This window comes from Macaca fascicularis, chromosome 7, assembly GCF_037993035.2.
Source record: "Macaca fascicularis isolate 582-1 chromosome 7, T2T-MFA8v1.1".
NCBI lineage: Eukaryota > Metazoa > Chordata > Mammalia > Primates > Cercopithecidae > Macaca > Macaca fascicularis.
The window spans coordinates 159153925-159172855 of record NC_088381.1 but is presented as its reverse complement, the minus strand read 5'-3'; the positions used below and the strand labels follow the sequence as shown (position 1 = coordinate 159172855).

At 49.3% G+C, this 18931-nt stretch overlaps 1 protein-coding gene across 48 annotated transcripts in view; it reads right to left on the bottom strand.

Annotated features, from left to right (window-relative positions):
* The window catches only part of DGLUCY (D-glutamate cyclase), a 164134-nt gene that overhangs the window by 49989 nt on the left and 95214 nt on the right, over window positions 1-18931 (bottom strand). For 27 of the 48 annotated variants that reach the window (XR_012416061.1, XR_012416060.1, XR_012416065.1 and 24 more), the window contains 3 exons: window positions 11882-12013; window positions 5851-6004; window positions 2422-2620 (listed from right to left, as the gene is read on the bottom strand). Coding sequence is in view for 22 of the 48 variants with exons in the window: in XM_065549230.2 (XP_065405302.1) it covers window positions 2422-2620; window positions 5851-6004; window positions 11882-12013 (485 nt within the window). In the remaining 26 variants the exon portion in view is untranslated. Of the gene's footprint in view, window positions 1-602; window positions 2621-5850; window positions 6005-11881; window positions 12014-18931 lie in introns of all 48 variants that reach the window. The other 21 variants (XR_012416068.1, XM_073998080.1, XM_073998079.1 and 18 more) reach the window with 3 other exon arrangements.

The following is an 18931-nucleotide window of genomic DNA, read 5'->3' as shown; positions in this document are numbered from 1 at the left end:
GACTATCATTGTAACTTTGAAGTAGTGATCAGCATATAGGATATTTTTGAGACATCAGGAAGAACTCTAATGTGATATGAAGATATCTGTGATTTCCGTTGCCAGCCATGAAGTCACAGGGTCTGCTGATACGACAGCCGTTTGCTGCCTACATTCATAATTGAAGGAAATGCTAAATGTGGGTTGAGGTTATGAAAATAAAAATGAGGCTGGGCACAGTGGTCCGTGTCTGTAATACCAGCACTTTGGGAGGCCAAGAAGGTTGGATCGCTTGAGCCCAGAAGTTCAAGACCAGCCTGGACAATACAGCGAAACCCCATCTCTACCAAAAAAACAAACAAACAAACAGAAAAAAAACCCATAAATTAGCTGGGTATGCTGGCGCATGCCTGTAGTCCCAGCTATTCAGGAGGCTGAAATGGGAGGATCTCTTGAGCCCAGGAGGTTGAGGCTGCATTGAGCTGTGATTGTGTCACTGCTCCACTCCAGCCTGAGCAACTGAGCAAGGACTGTCAAAAATAAAATAAAATAAAGAAGGGAGAGAGAGAGGGAGAGAGAGAGGGAGGGAGGGAGGGAGGGAGAGAGGGAAAAGAAAAACGTACTTTTTTTTCTATCCAGTATCATGGAGGCTCTGAATTTCTCCAGGGACTGCAAGGGTCGTGGACCACAGGTAAACAGCCTCTGGTGAATCAGGGGCAGAGGGAGGCAACGGAGAACATCACAGTAGGAGCTGATGTCCACTCTGCCTTCTGAATCCACACCAGTGACAAGCCTGTCCCCAGACCCCAGGGAGCATGGCCTGGTTCCTCCTGCCTTAACAGATGTTGCCTGCTTTGATCGGTGTGACTTTCATTGGTGTTTCGCTCCCCTACCCCACCTTCTGAATGGTTTCTGGTGCCTGCAATAGAGCTTATGAAAGATTTAGGACATGGCCAGGACTGTAATCCACTGTGAAGTCTTGGCCACCACCTAAAGAGCTTGCTATCACCACCCTGGCGGCAGCAGGATGGAACCTCAGGGTGCCTGCCAGCAGTGTCTGCATAATAGCACCCAGGAGAGGGGACGTGCTGGAGCCACTGGTAGACCCAGGCAGTGCTCCCCAAGGCTGAGACACATTCCGTCTGGGGGTGGCCAGTGGAATCCCAGATGGCTGCCTGGCCATCTCTCCCTGGAGCCCACGGGCAGAGGGGTCGATATTAGACTGAAAGTTATTTGATAAGCATCGGGGTCAGTGAGGCCGTGTTGAGCACTTACTATGGGCACTTACTTGTACCTTTGTAGGCAACAAATAGCTTCCATATCAGCAGACCCTGTGACTGCAAAGCATCATTTAGTTGTCACATCTCTGCTATTGACATTGTACAGATGGGAGCCAGGAGTTCCGGGTTCCCATCGAGCTTTGGGACTTGGGCAAGTCCTTTTCTCTCTTTAGACCTCGGTTTCCTCATCTAAAATGAGAATCTGCATGTGGAGCCATGGCGCCCTCTCAGCTCCCACCTCCTACAAAGAGCGGTGTGTTTCAGAGCCAGAGCCTGCTGTGGGTGCCCGCCAGCCGCTGGGGTCCCATCCCCACCCTTCCCTAGCTTCAAGAGAACCGCTCGGGCACACACTTCACCCATGAGGGCAGCACACACTATGGGTAGCTTTGTTTCTGATCAGAGGCAGCTGGGGCCTCTCTGGCAGGAGCCCAAACCAAGACATTTTAATAAATGTCCCAGAGTCCAAGACAAAATCTCTGATCCAAGTCCTCCATAAATAAAGAAACCTGGAGCCTGGCTGTTTATGCTGGCTGACCACCGCTGGAGCACAGCGAACTCTCAGACTTCACCAACAGATGTCCAGGAAGGGTCTGTGGAACCAGGGAATCGAGTGCACTCACCTTGACAAGTAAGGGCTGGAAGAGGCACGGCAGGCACGTCCCAGAGAGGCTGGCTGTGCTGTGTTTGTGACTGCCAGAGGCAACCTCCAGCCAGGAACATGACCCGGCTTTCTGGACAGAGACCTAACCCAGGAGGAACTGCCTGGCCGAGGCTCTGCCACAAATCCCTGGGTATTGACAGAGCCAGGCTCATTCCCCGTGGCTGAGGCTCACCCGAGCCAGGGAGGATTCATAAAAATCTTGCTGAGGTGCCTGAAGTTAAAGGAGCCAGAGAAATCCCAAGCGGGTTTGGTTTACGGCACTGAACCACGAAGAAGGACCACACTGGGTGCTCACGGCGGTCCCAGAGGTGCGTGGGACCAAAGCTGGCTCAAAGAGATCGATCATTTCTCCTGGGCTGCACAGCTAGAAAGTGGCTGAGCTGGGGCTGGAGCTTAGGTTTTCTACCTCCCGTGCCTGTGTTCTCTCTGCCCTAGGAAGATGTAAGTTGATCTGCATTTTCAGGCCATTCTGCCCTTGTGGGTTGTGGGCTGTGTCCCTACCTTGTATGCAGCCGCCTGGCTGTGACCTGCTGGGTCTCTTCTGGGGAGCCCTGCTTTCTCCAAGGCCTCCTCCAGGGAGAAGCTGCAGCCCAAGAGGAAGGCCACCATGTCCTTCAGCTGCTCTGAGTACCGCTCCAGCGAAGCCAGGCTGCCGGTGCAGGCACCGAACTCGTATTTCCAGAACTGGGGACGGTCCATCCTGTAGACACAAGGGGAAAGCTGGCAGGGCCCCAGACCCTCACTGTGGCCCCTGATACTACACTATAGAAGGACTGTGGAGAGAGAAGAGGATGTCTAGTGCTGAAATTTCCAGCCCTGGCACCTGGGTAGGGAGCATAGTTTTCAGCAGGGGGCCTTGTTGGCATCCTTCAAACGTCCTCAGATCAGAAACGATTAAATCAGCATGTATAGAGCACACCCCCACCTCCCACCCAGTGTGTCTCCTATACCCGCAATCCAAGACAAGCCAAACCACCAAGAAAAGCAAATGGTGGCCGGGAACAGTGGCTCATGCCTGTAATCCCAGCACTTTGGGAGTCCGAGGCGGGAAGGTCACTTGAGCTCTGGAGTTCAAGACGAGACTGGGCAACATGGTGAAACCCCGTCTATACTAAAAATACAAAAATTAGCCAGGCACGGTGGCACACAGCTGCACATCCCAGCTACTCAGGAGGCTGAGGCAGGAGAATCGCTTGAAACTGGGAGGTGGAGGTTGCAGTAAGCCGAGATCGCGCCACTGCACTCCAACCTGGGCAACAGAGTGAGACTGTCTCAAAAAAAAAGAAGAAGAAAAGTAAATGGTGCCCTCTCTGCTATGGAGATAGGGCCAGTAGCCCAAGGGAACAGAGAACATGTGTCTTGGGGAATGTCTCAGTGCCAGCAGTGGGTGACGCCTTTCTCTTCCCTTAGAGGAAACTCTTCTGTAGGGCTCAAAGCCTTCTTTGGTTACAAGCTTATTCTTTACTCACTCCAAACTCCTTTACTGAGCCATGCCTCCATGTCAGGCACATGCTAGGTGATGGGGCTAGAGTAATGGAGGACACCATCCCAGTCGTTTTTTTTTTTTTTTTAATGTTTTTTTGATTTTTTGAGATGGAGTCTCGCTCTGTAGCCCAGCCTGGAGTGCAATGGCGTGATCTTGGCTCACTGCAACCTCCGCCTCCCAGGTTCAAGTGATTCTCCCACCTCAGCCTCCCGAGTAGCTGAGATTATAGGCCCACGCCACCATGCCTGGCTAATTTTTGTATTTTTAGTAGAGACAGGGTTTCACCATGTTGGCCATGCTGGTCTCGAATTCCTCATCTCAGGTGATCTGCCCTCCTTGGCCTTCCAAAGTGCTGGGATTAGAGGCGTGAGCCACCGTGCCTGGCCCATCCCAGTGTCTAAAGAGCTCATAATCCTACATTGATAGGTGAGACTTAATTGAAAACAGATACTGGCAATACACAGCAGTGAATGTCAACAGTCTGGGTAGCGTGACACAGAGAAGGGGGAAATCAATTCTCTTCCACAAAGGAGTTAGGTGCTGGGTCTTGAGGCATGAATAGGAGTTTGCTAGTTGGGCAAGGAAGAAGGCACACCCAGGCAGAGGAAGCGGCACGTGGAAGCCCACTGGGCGATCTGCTCTAGGAGTCTCCAAGCTGGCAGCACAGGAGGCACCAGGGAAAAATGTAAAGGCACAATCGTGGACCCAGATGGGGTCTCCAAAGGACCTTCCCATCCTAAACTGATCATGACAGAAAGTTCCTGGGGAGCTTTCTGTCTCGGGAGCTGGTTGGGGATGACTGGAGTGTCAGGGGTCAGGGGAGAAACTGAGCTGGGACCAGGTCACCATGGATCTTGAGATCAGGCTGAGGTCCAAGCCATAAGAAGATGCTGATGAATTTTATTTTATTTTATATATATATATATATTTTTTTTTTTTTTTTGAGACAGGGTCTTGCGCTGTTGCCCAGGCTGGAGTGCAGTGACATGATCTCAGCTCACTGCAACCTCAGCCTCCTGGTCTCAAGCGATCCTCCTCAGCCTCCCGAGTAGCTGGGACCACAGGTGTGCACTGCTATGCCCGGTTAATTTTTTAAAAAAATTTTGGGCTGGGCGCGGTGGCTCAAGGCTGTAATTCCAGCACTTTGGGAGGCCGAGACGTGCAGATCATGAGGTCAGGAGATCGAGACCATCCTGGCTAACACGGTGAAACCCCGTCTCTACTAAAAAATACAAAAAACTAGCCGGGCGAGGTGGCGGGCGCCTGTAGTCCCAGCTACTCGGGAGGTTGAGGCAGGAGAATGGCGTGAACCCGGGAGGCGGAGCTTGCAGTGAGCTGAGATCCGGTCACTGCACTCCAGCCTGGGCGACAGAGCGAGACTCTGTCTCAAAAAAAAAAAATAAATAAATAAATAAAATTTTGTAGAGACCAGGTCTTTCCTATGTTGCCCAGGCTGGTCTCAAACTCCTGGGCTCAAGCCATCCTCCTGCCTCAGCCTCCCAAAGTACTGGGATTATAGGCATGAACCACGGCACCCAGTCTGAAGGGGTTTTAAGAAGAGAGCCACAGCCGGGCGCGGTGGCTCACGCCTGTAATCCCAGCACTTTGGGAGGCCGAGGCGGGCGGATCACAAGGTCAGGAGATCGAGACCACAGTGAAACCCCGTCTCTACTAAAAATACAAAAAATGAGCCGGGCGCAGTGGCGGGCGCCTGTAGTCCCAGCTACTCGGGAGGCTGGGGCAGGAGAATGGCGTGAACCCAGGAGGCGGAGCTTGCAGTGAGCCAGGATCGCGCCACTGCACTCCAGCTTGGGCGACAGAGCAAGACTCCGTCTCAAAAAAAAAAAAAAAAAAAGAAGAGAGCCACATGATCCGGTTTAGCATTAGAAAAAGTCACTCTGCTAGGAGAGCAGACAATGACAGGGTAGGGGAAAGAAGGATGAGACTCGGGCTAGGCCAGGGAAGATGCCAGTCTGTGCTGGTGCCATACCAAAGGTAGACTTGCGGGAGAGGTACACCGACCCAGAATCAGTGGAGCCATTTGCTAGATAGGTTCTAGTTTAAAAGCCTGGGAGAATAGACACAAAATCTGTCTCTGGGTCCTGGTAATGCAAGTATTTTTTATTTTCTTCCTAATCCTGTGCAGGCGGGTTTCTGGCTTGGGCGATGAAGTGGACAGATGGTGGAGTCAGTGGGATTTCTCCAGGGCTGGACTTTGTCCATGATCCCACAGATCTTAGCCAGCGCAGGGGCCAGGTGATGGGGAAGGGGTCGGAACAGTGGGGAGGGCAGCTCGTTCCTGAGCAACAGTCATGAGTGAGGTTCTGTGCCAGGCACTGTGAAGGTCCCTGAGGTTGGACAGAGAGGTCCCGGATAACAGAGACACCCAGCTACAGCACCTGGACACTCCCAAGCTTTAACTCACAATAACCCAAGCTTTTTACCTGGTCTCTGAGACAGCACCTTGAGCGGGCAGCATCCACTTTTCTGGCTCACTCTGGCCCAGCAGGGGCAGAGGACCAGTGTTGGCCTGGCAGAATCTTTCAAACGCTGGAGCAAGGGACCTGGGCAGGACCACCAGGCTGGCTGGTCGGAGCTCTGGGTATGGCGGGAGAAGGGGAAAATGTATAGTCAGCTGTTTATTGGCAGACACTTTCTGATTTTTTTTTTTTTTTTTTTTTTGAGGCGGAGTTTCACGCTTGTTGCCCAGGCTGGAGTGCAATGGTACAATCTTGGCTCACTGCAACCTCCACCTCCTGGGTTCAAGCAATTCTCCTGCCTCAGCCCCCTGAGTAGCTGGGAACACAGGCATCTGCCACCACGCCTAGCTCATTGTTTGTATTTTTAGTACAGACTAAAAATACACATAGGATATTTGCTGGCCCATGTTGGGCCAACTGGTCCATGTTGGCCAGGCTGGTCTTGAACCCCTGACCTCAGGTGATCCACCCGCCTTGGCCTCCCAAAGTGCTGGGATTACAGGCATGAGCCATTGCGCCTGGCCCCTTTCTGATTTTTTTAAAGTGACAAGGTCTTGCTATGTTGCTCAGGCTGACCTTGAATTCCTGGGCTCAAGTGACCCTCCCGCTTCAGCCTGCCAAGTAGCTGGAAATACAGGTACACATCACCATACCCAACTTCCAATGGAATTCTTTTTTTTCTTTCTTTTTTTTTTTTTTAGAGACAGAGTCTGGCTTTGTCACCCATGCTGGAGTGCAGTGGCTTAATCTTGGCTCATTGCAAACTCTGCCTCCCGGGTTCAAGTGATTCTCATGCCTCAGCCTCCCAAGTAGCTGGGACCATAGGCATGCACCACTGTGCCCAGCTAATTTTTGTATTTTTAGTAGAGATGGGGTTTCACTACGGTGGCCAGGCTGATCTTAAATGCCTGGGCTCAAGTGATCTGCCTGTCTTGGACTCCCAGAGTGCTGGGCTTACAGGTGTGAGCCACTGCAACAGGCCTAATGTAAATTTTGACTGAAGCATTACCTACACTCAAAAAAGTGTACACCACCCCGCAGGGAAGGACACAGGCCTGGCTGGTTTCGCTACCTGCTAATTGCAGAGCCCCACTCAAAAAAGTGTAGGTAACGCTTCAATCAAACACACACAAACCTACAGCTTGATGAATTGCCATGAAATGAATCCTACTACATGCTGTAGCCTCCTCTGGGGGCAGCCAGCCTTCCTCCGCAATGGAAGTCCTTTGGCTTTGGAGATAAACACACCTGCACTCGAATACTGATCCTGTCTCTGACCAGTTGTGTGACCTTGGGCTGTGGCTTTGCATGTCCTAGCCTCGGCCTCCCCATCTATAAGATGGCAGCAACCATGCCTACCTCCAAGAGACCTCAGGGAGGTAATGTATGTAAGTTATTGAGCACCTCGGTGTTCAGGAAGCAGGGACTAAAGTTACTGTTCAATGAAATCCTGCGTAGATGTTTAAAATTATGGTTACAGAAGAAATATGTAATGATTATGTTAAAAGATGTCTGTGATGTGTCATTAAAGGAACTATACTAGGTAATGAAACAATGTATTGGACAAATTCTCCTTTTTATAAAATCAGTGAGTGAAAGAACTAGAAGGAAAGGGGAGGGAAGAGTGGAAAGGACTGTGTCCTGTAATTTGAGTGCCAGCTCAGCCGCAATACAATAGAACACTGGGTAGACATCTAAGGTTTTTGGCTGTAGTCCCTGATGCCCAGACGGCTCTTCTGGACTCACCCAGGGCCTGGGGGAACTCAGCGCCCTGCAGGGAGGGACACAGGCCTGGCTGGTTTTGCTACCTGCTAATTGCAGAGCCCTACGGCCTTGAGCGAACACAGGCAGTTGCCAGGGAGTGGTTACAGCAGGGCTTGGGTAAGACCCAGTGCTGTGCTGGCTTCAGGTCTGGCCCAGCACACTCACAGTGGTGGTGGCTACAGGGGTGCTTGTGTCACTCCACCCCCAGCTTTAGGTGGCTCAAAACAGAGAGAGAGAGACTCTGGGAGAAAGTAAGGGAAGAGAACAAGAGTCTCTGCCTGGTAAACCAGAGAATCCTCCTAGATGTTGTCCAAGACCATCAAAGCCATACCTGTACTGAGGCTGCAAGAATGACAGCGTTACTGGGCTTCAGGTGCCCCCTAAAGCAGAAACAGCTTAGATCACAACACCCAAATCCTTTCAAATAACTGGAAAGCCTTCCCAAAACAGAGGGCTATAAATAAGCCCAGATAGCGAAGACTACAATAAATACCTAACCCTTGAATGCGCAGACACCAAAGAACATCTACTAGAACTAGAAGGAAGGACATTACAAGTTAATGCCTCAGGTGACAGAGCTGTGCATGTTGGTCATTTGCTTCTCTGTGCTTTTCACAATATTCTAAAATTAAGACCATCCTGAAGAAAAACATAATTATGTTCTATCGGGCTGGGTGTGGTGGCTCACACCTGTAATCCCAGCACTTTGGGAGGCCGAGGTTGGCGGATCACCTGAGGTCAGAAGTTCGAGACCAGCCTGGCCAACATGGTGAAACCCCATCTCTACTAAAAATACAAAAATTAGCCAGGTATGGTGGTGCATGCCTGTAATCCCAACTACTTGGGAGGCTGAGATAGGAGAATTGCTTGCACCTGGGAGATGGAGCCTGCAGTGAGCTGAGATTACGCCACTGCACTCCAGCCTGGGTGACAGAGTGAGAATCCATCTCCAATAATAATAATAATAATAATGTTCTACTGGAGAAGTACCCTTGAGGACAATTGCCCTGTCAGATTTGCTGTATCAACCCACGTCCCTTTCTCTCCTGCAATAATCTTGTTGGCGAATATTTACTGAGTGCTTTTTATGTGCCGGACTCCCCATGCCAAGTCATCTGCACATGTAATTATATTTTATAGATGAGGGGAACAAGGCTCAGAGAGATGAAGTGACTTTCCCAGGGTCACACAGCTACTGCACGGCACAGCCGGCATTTAAACCTGGGACGGGTGCCCGTGGAGCTCGCCTCACTTCATCACGGAGTGGCCCCTGCTGGGCTTCAGGCACTGGGTTTCCCTAGGAGGGCAGCGCTGTCCTCCATGGGGACCGGGGAGTGAAACAGATGCAACCATCTGTTGGGAATATCCAGGACCGGCTCCTACTCGAATTGCGGTGCCCAGAGCTCATTATCACAGTCGCCACAGTGCCTGCCAATGCTACAAGCAGACTTTCCAAATGAGGACACGTGAGACACCCCCAGCTGCCGAAAGCCCAAGGAACCTGATGCCGGTCTCAAGCAAGCCCAGCAGGGCTCTGAAAATGATCTGGAGCGAGGTGGGAGGGGATTCAGCTGGCTTAGAGGCCTCCCACTCCCTACTCACCCGCTTCTTACCACCAAAGCCCCTTGTGAGAACAAACTGGATTTTTTTTTTTTTTTTTTTTTGAGATGGAGTCTCCCTCTGTTGCCCAGGCTAGAGTACAGTGATGGGATCTGGGCTTACTGCAACCTCCACCTCCAGTTTTCAAGCGATTCCCCTGCCTTAGCTTCCTGAGTAGCTGGGATTACAGGCGCATGCCACCATGCCCGGCTAATGTTTTTGTATTTTTAGTAGAGATGGGGTTTTGCCATGTTGGGCAGACTGATCTTAAACTCCTGACCTTAGGCAGCCCACCCGCTTCGGCCTCCCAAAGTGCTGGGATTACAGGTGTGAGCTACTACAGCCAGCACAAATTGTATTTTTAATACAATAAATCAGGATGGTATGTGCACAAAGCTTCTTTGTTTCCTTTTTTTTTTTTTTTTTTTTTTTTTTTTCTTGAGACAGAGTTTCGCTCTTGTTTCCCAGGCTGGAGTGCAATGGTGTGACCTCGGCTCACTGCAGCCTCTGCCTCCTGGGTTCAAGTGCTTCTCCTGCCTCAGCTTCCCAAGTAACTGGGACTACAGGCGCATGCCACCATGCTCAGCTAATTTTTGTATTTTTAATAGAGATGGGATTTCTCCACATTGGCCAGGCTGGTCTTGAACTCCTGACCTCAGGTGATCCACCCGCTTTGGCGTCCCAAAGTGTGGGATTACAGGCGTGAGCCATCGCGTCTGGCCCTTTTGTTTCCTTTTTAATTAAATGAACTTTGCAGGGTACTATGTTTTGGTTTTGTTCATCTCCATGGCTGGAGATGAACAGAAAAGTCCCCAAGTTGTCCCCATTAGTAACAGACACAGAATAGAAGCCTGCATGGTCTCTTTCTGGAGAGGATGGTGGACTCTGGAGGCCTCACCTTTTTGGAGGATACTTTATGGTCTGGTGATTTGTGCATCCCCCAGGTGCCTTGGGCTCCATGGAAGGCAGTGACACTTTTCTTTGTAGATAAACTGAGTAATTTCTCTGAGTCCTTTTACCTCAAAATCATTTTTTTTTTAACTTAATGACAAGAGAGAGGAAAAAACACCCTTTAACATGTCTAATCTGAATGAAAGCCCCCAGAAGACAGCTCCAAGCTGGAGTTTTCCAGCTGTTTGGTAAAATGAGCTTCTCTACTTGAGGAGCATTTCACAGCAGCAGGAACAGCTCAGGTGCCCCTCCCGACAGTCCCACTGGGAAGGTTCTGCTGCTACTTTCATTGTGTAGGTGAGGCTTAGAAAGCTCGCAGTTTGCTAGTAAGGAGTGAAGCTGGGACTCACACTCAGACTTTCTCCCTCCAGGCTCCAAGGCCCTGGCTGATCCGCTCTGTTGCCTCCCCAGAGTCTTAGCAAGCAGTTGTCAACCTGGGGTTAAGCTGGTGTTCGCTGCTCATATATAATGGGTTGTTGTAGACTAATACCTTGGTGGCGCTCTATGTATATATTAGGTAGTGCAAAAGTAATTGCGATTTTTGCCATTTTTTAAAAAATAAAAGTAATGGCAAAAACTGCAATTACTTTTGCACCAATTTATATAAACTCTGCTCCCCAGTATTCACACCCCATTGTAGCCCCTTCCCCATTGACTCTGGCCTTGGCCGTGTGACTTGCTTTGGCCAATGGGACATTAGTAAGTGTGATGCAAGCAGAGGCTTGGTATGAGTTTGGGCATCAGGACTTATTCTCTTGGAATCTGTCTCATGGCGTTCTGAGCTCCCATGTAAAGAAGTTTGGCTATCACTATTGAAGAGGTTTCATGGACAGGAAATGTTCAGCCAGTCTCAGATGTTCCAGCCATCCCACTGGATGCCAGACATGTTAGGAAGAAGCCATCTTGGATGGTCTATCCCCAACAGACACCACATGGAGCAGAAGAGGTGCCCTGCTAAGACCAGCCTTGATTGCAGCATTGTGAGAATTATGGTTTTAAGCCACTAAGTTTAAGAGTGCTTTGTTATTCAGCAGTTAACTCTGTTAGCCCATATATAGCAACAGAGGCCAGGCATGTTAATAAACTAAAGGAAAATGGTCTTGCTCTAGTACTTTAGACAGTGCTGATGGTTTTTCCTTGGGCACTTATACCATAACCAGAAAAGTCTTTTTTAATGTGAAATTTTGCTTGGACTTAGGTCAGTGACAAATTTGGTATCTGTTTTCTCTTGCAGGACCTTTTAGAGCCTTTGGTTTCACTCCCGGAATACAGTAGGGAGATGGGTGCCACCCAGAGAATAAGACCAGTCAAGGGTAGGAAGAATTGGTCTGAATCAAAATCTGATTAAACTACAGTGTAACCTGGGGGCACTTTTCTGGGAAGGGACAACCCTTTTCATCACCTGAGCCCACTGGTGGTTCCCCATATGGGGCTGAGGTGACCAAGCCGAACTGGGTGTCATTAGACCCATCTGATGGGTTTCCACACCTTGAGTCTAATCCAAAGTTCCAGTTTCTTCTGGGAAGTTAAGTAGTGACTGAAGCTAATATTCTGCTCTTACTTTCTGTTTCCTATGCAGAATCTAGAAGTCTCAGGAGTGTGTGGGCCCTACACAGCTGGTATTTCCCAGGAACTTTCTTTTTTTTTTTTTTTTTTTTTTTAACTATCTGGCACCACTTACCCCCAGCCATGCTGGATGTATTTCTGATGTTTGGTTTCTTTTGTAGAATCAAACTCCTTAGCGCAGTGGGAAGGCGGGACCTCAGGTGGAGTGTGAAGGGCATTGTGTCACCTTGAATAAGTAGCAGAGAATCTGAGTGAGGGGAGAAAAGGGAACAAATTAGAAAGGGTGGCCCCTGAAGGCAGCAGATTCAGCCTCACATAGCATCACATTCCACATCATATCCCACCTTTTCTTGGCTCTGTTCCTGGGCCTGCCTTGCGGTGGGCATTGTTTGGAACCCATTCTCCCCCTTGTCACATCTCAGTTTCTGATGAGAAATTCCTAACGCAAACCTGAATGTCCCCCTTCCTTCCCCTAAGGGCTTTCCATTCCTCTGAAGCTGCAAAGTCTTCTCCAAAAGGCTGGTGCTGGGCTCCTTGGCCAGGAGTCACCGTGGCCTATTATTCTACTTGACTCTGAACTCCCTTCTCTCCCTAGGGCCTCGAAGGCAGGGACACATGTGAGACTTCTTCCACAGGCTCCAGAGCACCTATCACTGCCTATACACATAGCACGTGCCCCAAATACACACGATTGAATGAACAGACGAATGAGTACCACTGCAGTCGCAAGTGAAAGAAGAGGCTGAGTTTTGTCGACATGTGGCTTCTGTTATTTAGATTTAGGTTTCTAGAAGGTATAGGGACTTTGTGTTTTCTTTTTTTTTTTTTGAGACAGAGTCTCGTTCTGTCGCCCAGGCTGGAGTGCAGTGGCGCGATCTTGGCTCACTGCAAGTTCCGCCTCCCGGGTTCACGCCATTCTCCTGCCTCAGCCTCCCGAGTAGCTGGGACTACAGGTGCCCGCCACTATGCCCGGCTAATTTTTTGTATATTTAGTAAAGACGGGGTGTCACCGTGTTAGCCAGGATGGTCTCGATCTCCTAACCTCGTGATCCACCCACCTCGGCCTCCCAAAGTGCTGGGATTATAGGCGTGAGCCACTATGCCCGGCTGGGACTTTGTATTTTCTTCTTTATGCTTCCCCAACCCCTCTCTCGGCAGAGTGCCTTATACAATCTTTGGTGAGTAAATAGATGTTGTAGATTTTTAAAAGTAGAATGTGTTTTTTAAATCACAATTTAAAGTTTAAAAATATGATTTTTAAAAAATATTATTTTTAAAAAATAGAGGTGGTCTCAAATCTCTAGGAAATTGTGTTCAGAAAGGAATCCTACAAGTTGACTTCTTTTTTGTTTGTTTTACTTGAGGCAGAGTCTCGCCACTCTGTTTCCCAGGTTGGAGTGCAGTGGCGTGATCTCAGCTCAGTGCAACTTCCACCTCCTGGCTTCAAGAGATTCTCATGCTTCAGCCACCTGAATAGCTGGGATTACAGGTATGTGCCCCCCATACCTGGCTTATGTTTTTGTATTTTTAGTAGAGGCGAGGTTTCACCATATTGACCAGGCTGGTCTCAAACTCTTGGTCAAGTGATCAGCCCACCTTGGCCTCCCAAAGTGCTGGGATTACAGGCGTGAGCTACCACACCTGGCCGAAATTGACTTCTTATGCTGTAAAAAAAGGTTTCGGACAGGTGTGTTGGCTCATGCCTGTAATCCCAGCACTTTGAGAGGCTGAGGCAGGAGGATTGCTTGAGGCCAGGAGTTCAAGACATGCCTGGGCAACATGGCAAAAACCCACATCTACCAAAAAAAAAAAAAAAAAAAAAAAAAAAAAGCCAGGCATGGTATTGCGTGCCTGTAGTCCTAGCTACTTGGGAGGTTGAGGTGGAAGGACCACTTGATCCCAGGAGGTCAGGTTGCAGTGAGTCAAGATCATGCCACTGCACTCCAGCCTGGGCGACAGAGTGAGACCTGTCTCAAAAAAAAAAAAAAAAAGATAGATTTTAGTACGTCAGCAAAGTCTAAAGCTAGATAACCACATTGTGTTGGTCTCTAAAGCATAGCCAAGGTCCTTTCCATCCAAATATACCCAGCGCCTAGCATAGTGGCACAAAGGTGGGAGTTTAGTAAGTGTTCGTTGAATGACTGGCTGACTGCAGAATGAATGAGAGCAGGATTCAAGGACAGTGCCCATAGTGAGGGTTCTGGACAAGCCAGACTTTCCACAATTCTTTCTATCTAAAGAGAAGAACTCAGTGGAATTCCAAACCACCAATTTATGTTTTCAATTCTAATCTCCTAGATAGAAAATAATGTAAACCCCAGGGCCATTTTAACAAAGAATTTGAGATTGCATAAAATCTCTAGCAAACAAAACAAAAAGAATATTGCTTTGGAAGGAGGAGAGATGTATTTAGAGCCAACAATGAGTACTTTAATAGCTGTGGGAACAAAGTGCTGTGGGGACACAGGGGAGAGAACACTTAGTCCCCATGGACTGAGGGGAGGGGGTGCTGGGAGGAGTCAGGTGAGGTAGGATTCCATTGCCCAGTGGAAGATTCTGAGGCTTAAAGCAGCTGCTTTGGCAGGTCAGGCCTGGGTTTGCCTAATGCCTGGGCCTGGCAAGCCTGACCCCCTTAGTCAAGCAACTGAGCTACCAGCCAGGGTCCTGAATGTCTGTGGTTCCCCAGGGTCACTGCACACTGCAGAGAGGACCTAGCACCTCTGCCTGGCACACAGCAAAGGCCCAAGAGAGGAGCATTCCATAACCATGTGGGGAATAGCAGCCACCCCTCTGACAACTGTCTTCATTTACCCAAACCCACTGGAATAGGCCATCCCACGGGTACCTCCACCCACCCTCATTATTACGCTAGAGGGCAGCAGGTGCAAGCTGTGTGCTGTTTTGCAAATACATTTTAGCCAGGAGACCAAAGTCTGAGGGTTATTGCCTTCTCTTTCCTTTATTTATGTATTGTTTTAATGTAAATGTAAGTTGATTCTAGGTTGCTTTCCTGGCCTGGAGAGAAATGAGTGTTGCCAGAAATCCTGCCCTGTGAAATGCATGCTGGGAGTGTGTCAGGCACCCCAGTGTCACCCACTGTGCATGCTGGGAGGGAAAGAAGGCTGAGAGCCCCTACTTTACAGAGTCATCCCTATGAAGGCAGGGTCAAACAGGGTGTAACCTGGCTCCTGCAAAGTAAAAAAAAAAAAAAAATGCTTTCAATGTACACCAATCAGAGAATGCCCACTCATAGTAAATGATAGCAACTACCACCATATATGGGTACCCACTGTGTGCCAGGACCACGCTAGGGCCTTTACGTACATCATCTGTTGGTTTGTCACTATAGTCCCACACACAAAAAAGGCATTGTTAATCCTATTACAGTCAGAGACTGAGGTTCAAGGAGCTCAAAGAAGTTACCTTATTAGGTAAAGCAGGTCTAAGTTCATATTTGTTTGATCACTATTTGCCTTTCTATATGTATGAATCTATGTATGTATCCATCCATCCACCTATTCATTCATCCATCCATCCATCCATCTATCCACCCATCCAGTCATCCATCCATCCATCCATCCATCCATCCATCCATCCATCCATCCATCCATGCATTCATCCATCCACCCATGCATTCATCCATCCATCCATCTACCCATTCATTCATCCATCTATCCATTCACCCGGCCATCCATCCATTCACCCAGCCATCCATCCATTCACCCACCCACCCATCTTGTGGTGTTAGGAATCACATCCTCAGTATATTTTTAAAATAGCAGGGACCTTCCCACTATCCCCAACAAGGTGATTTTAGGGCCAGAGCCTCTTCAGTCCATATGTTTTTAGGGACTGAATCCTAAACTTCTCAAACTTTCTATCAGGGCATTGGGGAACCCACTGCTGCATGGACTAGGTATCTTGTTTTCCTGAGTGGTCTTCCTCTAGAAGTGAAGTGAGATGGGATCCAATTAGTGAGCCCTGGCTAGAATCCAAAAAGCTACCTTTCTGCTGTGAGCTCTCTTTTCTCTTTAGAGAACAAACTATCAAACCCAGAAACATCATTCCCGAACATCAAATATATCAGAGAGGAGCCCCACAGACAGTCAACTTCTAGCTAGATCTGACACGCCCCAAACTTCAGTGTAAAAATATCTTATGCACGCTTGTCACAGATTTCTGAAATTCCACCTTTAGAAAGTAATGTCTCTATTTACCCAAGCAATCCAATCCTAGGACTGTATCCTACAGATGTGCTCAAACAGTGATGAAATGACTGAGTACATTGCAGCACCGTTTGTAATAGAAATGATTTAGAGGCCGGGCGCGGTAGCTCAAGCCTGTAATCCCAGCACTTTGGGAGGCCGAGACGGGCGGATCACGAGGTCAGGAGATCGAGACCATCCTGGCTAACACGGTGAAACCCCATCTCTACTAAAAAATACAAAAAACTAGCCGGGCGTGGTGGCGGGCGCCTGTGGTCCCAGCTACCCGGGAGGCTGAGGCAGGAGAATGGCGTAAACCCGGGAGGCGGAGCTTGCAGTGAGCTGAGATCCGGCCACTGCACTCCAGCCTGGGCCACAGAGCGAGACTCCGTCTCAAAAAACAAAACAAAACAAAACAAAACAAAACAAAACAAAAAAAAACAGGCTGGGCACAGTGGCTCATGGCTGTAATCCTAGCACTTTGGGAGGCCAAGGTGGGAGTATTGCCGGACCCCAGCAGTTCAAGACCAGCCTAGGCAACATGGCAAAACCCTGTCTCTACAAAAAATACAAAAATTATCCAGGCGTGGTGGCGCATGCCTATAGTCCCAGCTACTTGGGAGGCTGAAGAGAGGATCGCCTAAGCCCAGAGCTCACCTAAGCCAGAGGTCAGGGCTTCAGTGAGCCATGATCATACCACTGCACTCCAGCCTGGGTGACAGAGCAAGACCCTATTGAAAAAAATAAAGAAGAAGAAGGGAAGGAAGGAAGGGAGGGAGGGAGGGAGGGAGGGAGGAAGGGAGGAAGGAAGGAAGGAAGGAAGGAAGGAAGGAAGGAAGGAAGGAAGGAAGGAAGGAAGGAAGGGCGAGGCCCAGTGGCTCACACCTGGAATCCCAGCACTTTGGGAGGCCAAGGCAGGTGGATCATCTGAGGTCAGGAATTTGAGACCAGCCTGACCAACATGGAGAAACCCTGTCTCTACTAAAAATACAAAATTAGCCAGACATGGTGGTGCATGCCTGTAATCCCAGCTACTCGGGAGGTTGGGGCAGGAGAATTGCTTGAACCTGGGAGGTGGAGGTTGCAGTGAGCCGAGATCATGCCACTGCACCTGGGCGACAGAGTGAGACTCCGTCTCAAAAAAAAAAAAAAAAGAATGAGGCTACTCTACACACCTTATCTGAAACAATCTCCCAATGATGCAAAATTAACAAGGCAAGGTGGAGAATTCTCTATTAACCAACATGCCATGTTCTGTTCACATCCACGTAGACATCTGTGGAAGGATGGAGAAGAGCTTGGTATCACTGGTGCCCTCAGAGGGGAAAGTGGGAGGCTGGGGCCTGAGCAGGAGTGGCTGTCGCACTATATTTTATGTGAATGGTGCCCTCTGGAGTTGTGCCTTGGGGTGGCCTTGATGAAAGAGAGGCTTTCTGCTCTTTATCTTTTCTGTACTTTTTTTTTTTTTTGGAAGCAGGGTCTTGCCCTGTTGCCCAGGCTAGAGTGCAGTGATGGAATCACAATTCACTGCAGCCTCAACCTCCTGGGCTCAGCAATCCTCCCACCTCAGTCCCCCGAGTAGCTGGGACTACAGGTGAGCACCACCACGCCCATCTAATTTTTTAATCTTTTTTTTTTTTTTTTTGAGACGGAGTCTCGCTCTGTCGCCCAGGCTGGAGTGCAGTGGCCGGATCTCAGCTCACTGCAAGCTCCGCCTCCCAGATTTACGCCATTCTCCTGCCTCAGCCTCCTGAGTAGCTGGGACTACAGGTGCCCGCCACCTCGCCGGGCTAGTTTTTTTTTTTTTGTATTTTTTAGTAGAGACGGGGTTTCACCGTGTTAGCCAGGATGGTCTCGATCTCCTGACCTCGTGATCCGCCTGTCTCGGCCTCCCAAAGTGCTGGGATTACAGGCTTGAGCCACCGCGCCCGGCCCTTTTTTTTTGTTTTTTTTGTAGAGACGGGGCTGGTCTTAAACTCCTGGCTTCAAATGATCCGTAAGCCTTGGCCTGTCAAAGTGCTGGGATTACAGGAGTGAGCCGCTGTGCAAGGCCAAAGCCACCATGCCTGGCCATCGGTCAACTCTCTAGCCTATAAAAACATGTTTATCTCTTTGGAGATTCCAAGGATTTTAGAAGTTGTATGCCAGGAAACCAGAGGAAGACCAAATACATATCTCATAATATCACAGTACCTCACTGAGTGGTGGTAAGGGTTAAAGTTGTAAATGCATGTAAGGCTCTCAGGATACTTGTGGCCGGTTCACAGTTAGCGCTGTGGAAGCGTTAGCCATGTTTATTACTCCGTGCCCCATGCCAGAAACAGTGGTGAATAAGACAGTCACAGCCCACGCTCGCAGGGGTTTACCATCCCAGGAGACAGACATTAAACGCATAATTACCATCATGTCTGTCTTCCAGGAAAAGATGGAAAAGTAAATAGTTAACTATAACACCATGTGCTTAGCGCTCCCGGGCCCGTGGACTCAGGGTGGAGGAGGAGAAGGGGCTGAGTCTAAAAGGAGAGTAGGGGTCAGACTAGAAGCAGGCTGGGGAAGGAGAAGGTCCTCTAGACCCAGGGGCCAGCAGGAGCAAGGCAGGGAGGTATTAGCGGGGACCAGCTGTCCCCACGAGGCAGGAGGTGGCGGGAGCTGGGGCTGGGAGGGAAAGCAGAGGCCGGCTCGTGGGGACCCTCCTGTCATGTGAAGGAATTTGGATTTATCCCGGAGCCTCAGGAAATCACAGAAGGTACTGAGCAGTGAGTGATTTGTGAAACTTGCCTTTTAGGAAGATCAGTAGGGCTGCAGGTGGGGGACGGACGGCAGGGCAGCCAAAGTACGAAGTTGGCAGATGAGAGGGGAGTGCAGGGCAGACACAGGAGCATCAGAAAGTCTCCCTCGCAGGTGTGAAAGGAAAATAAATCACAAAAATAGACCCCAAAATCACTAAGCCAAAGGGAAAA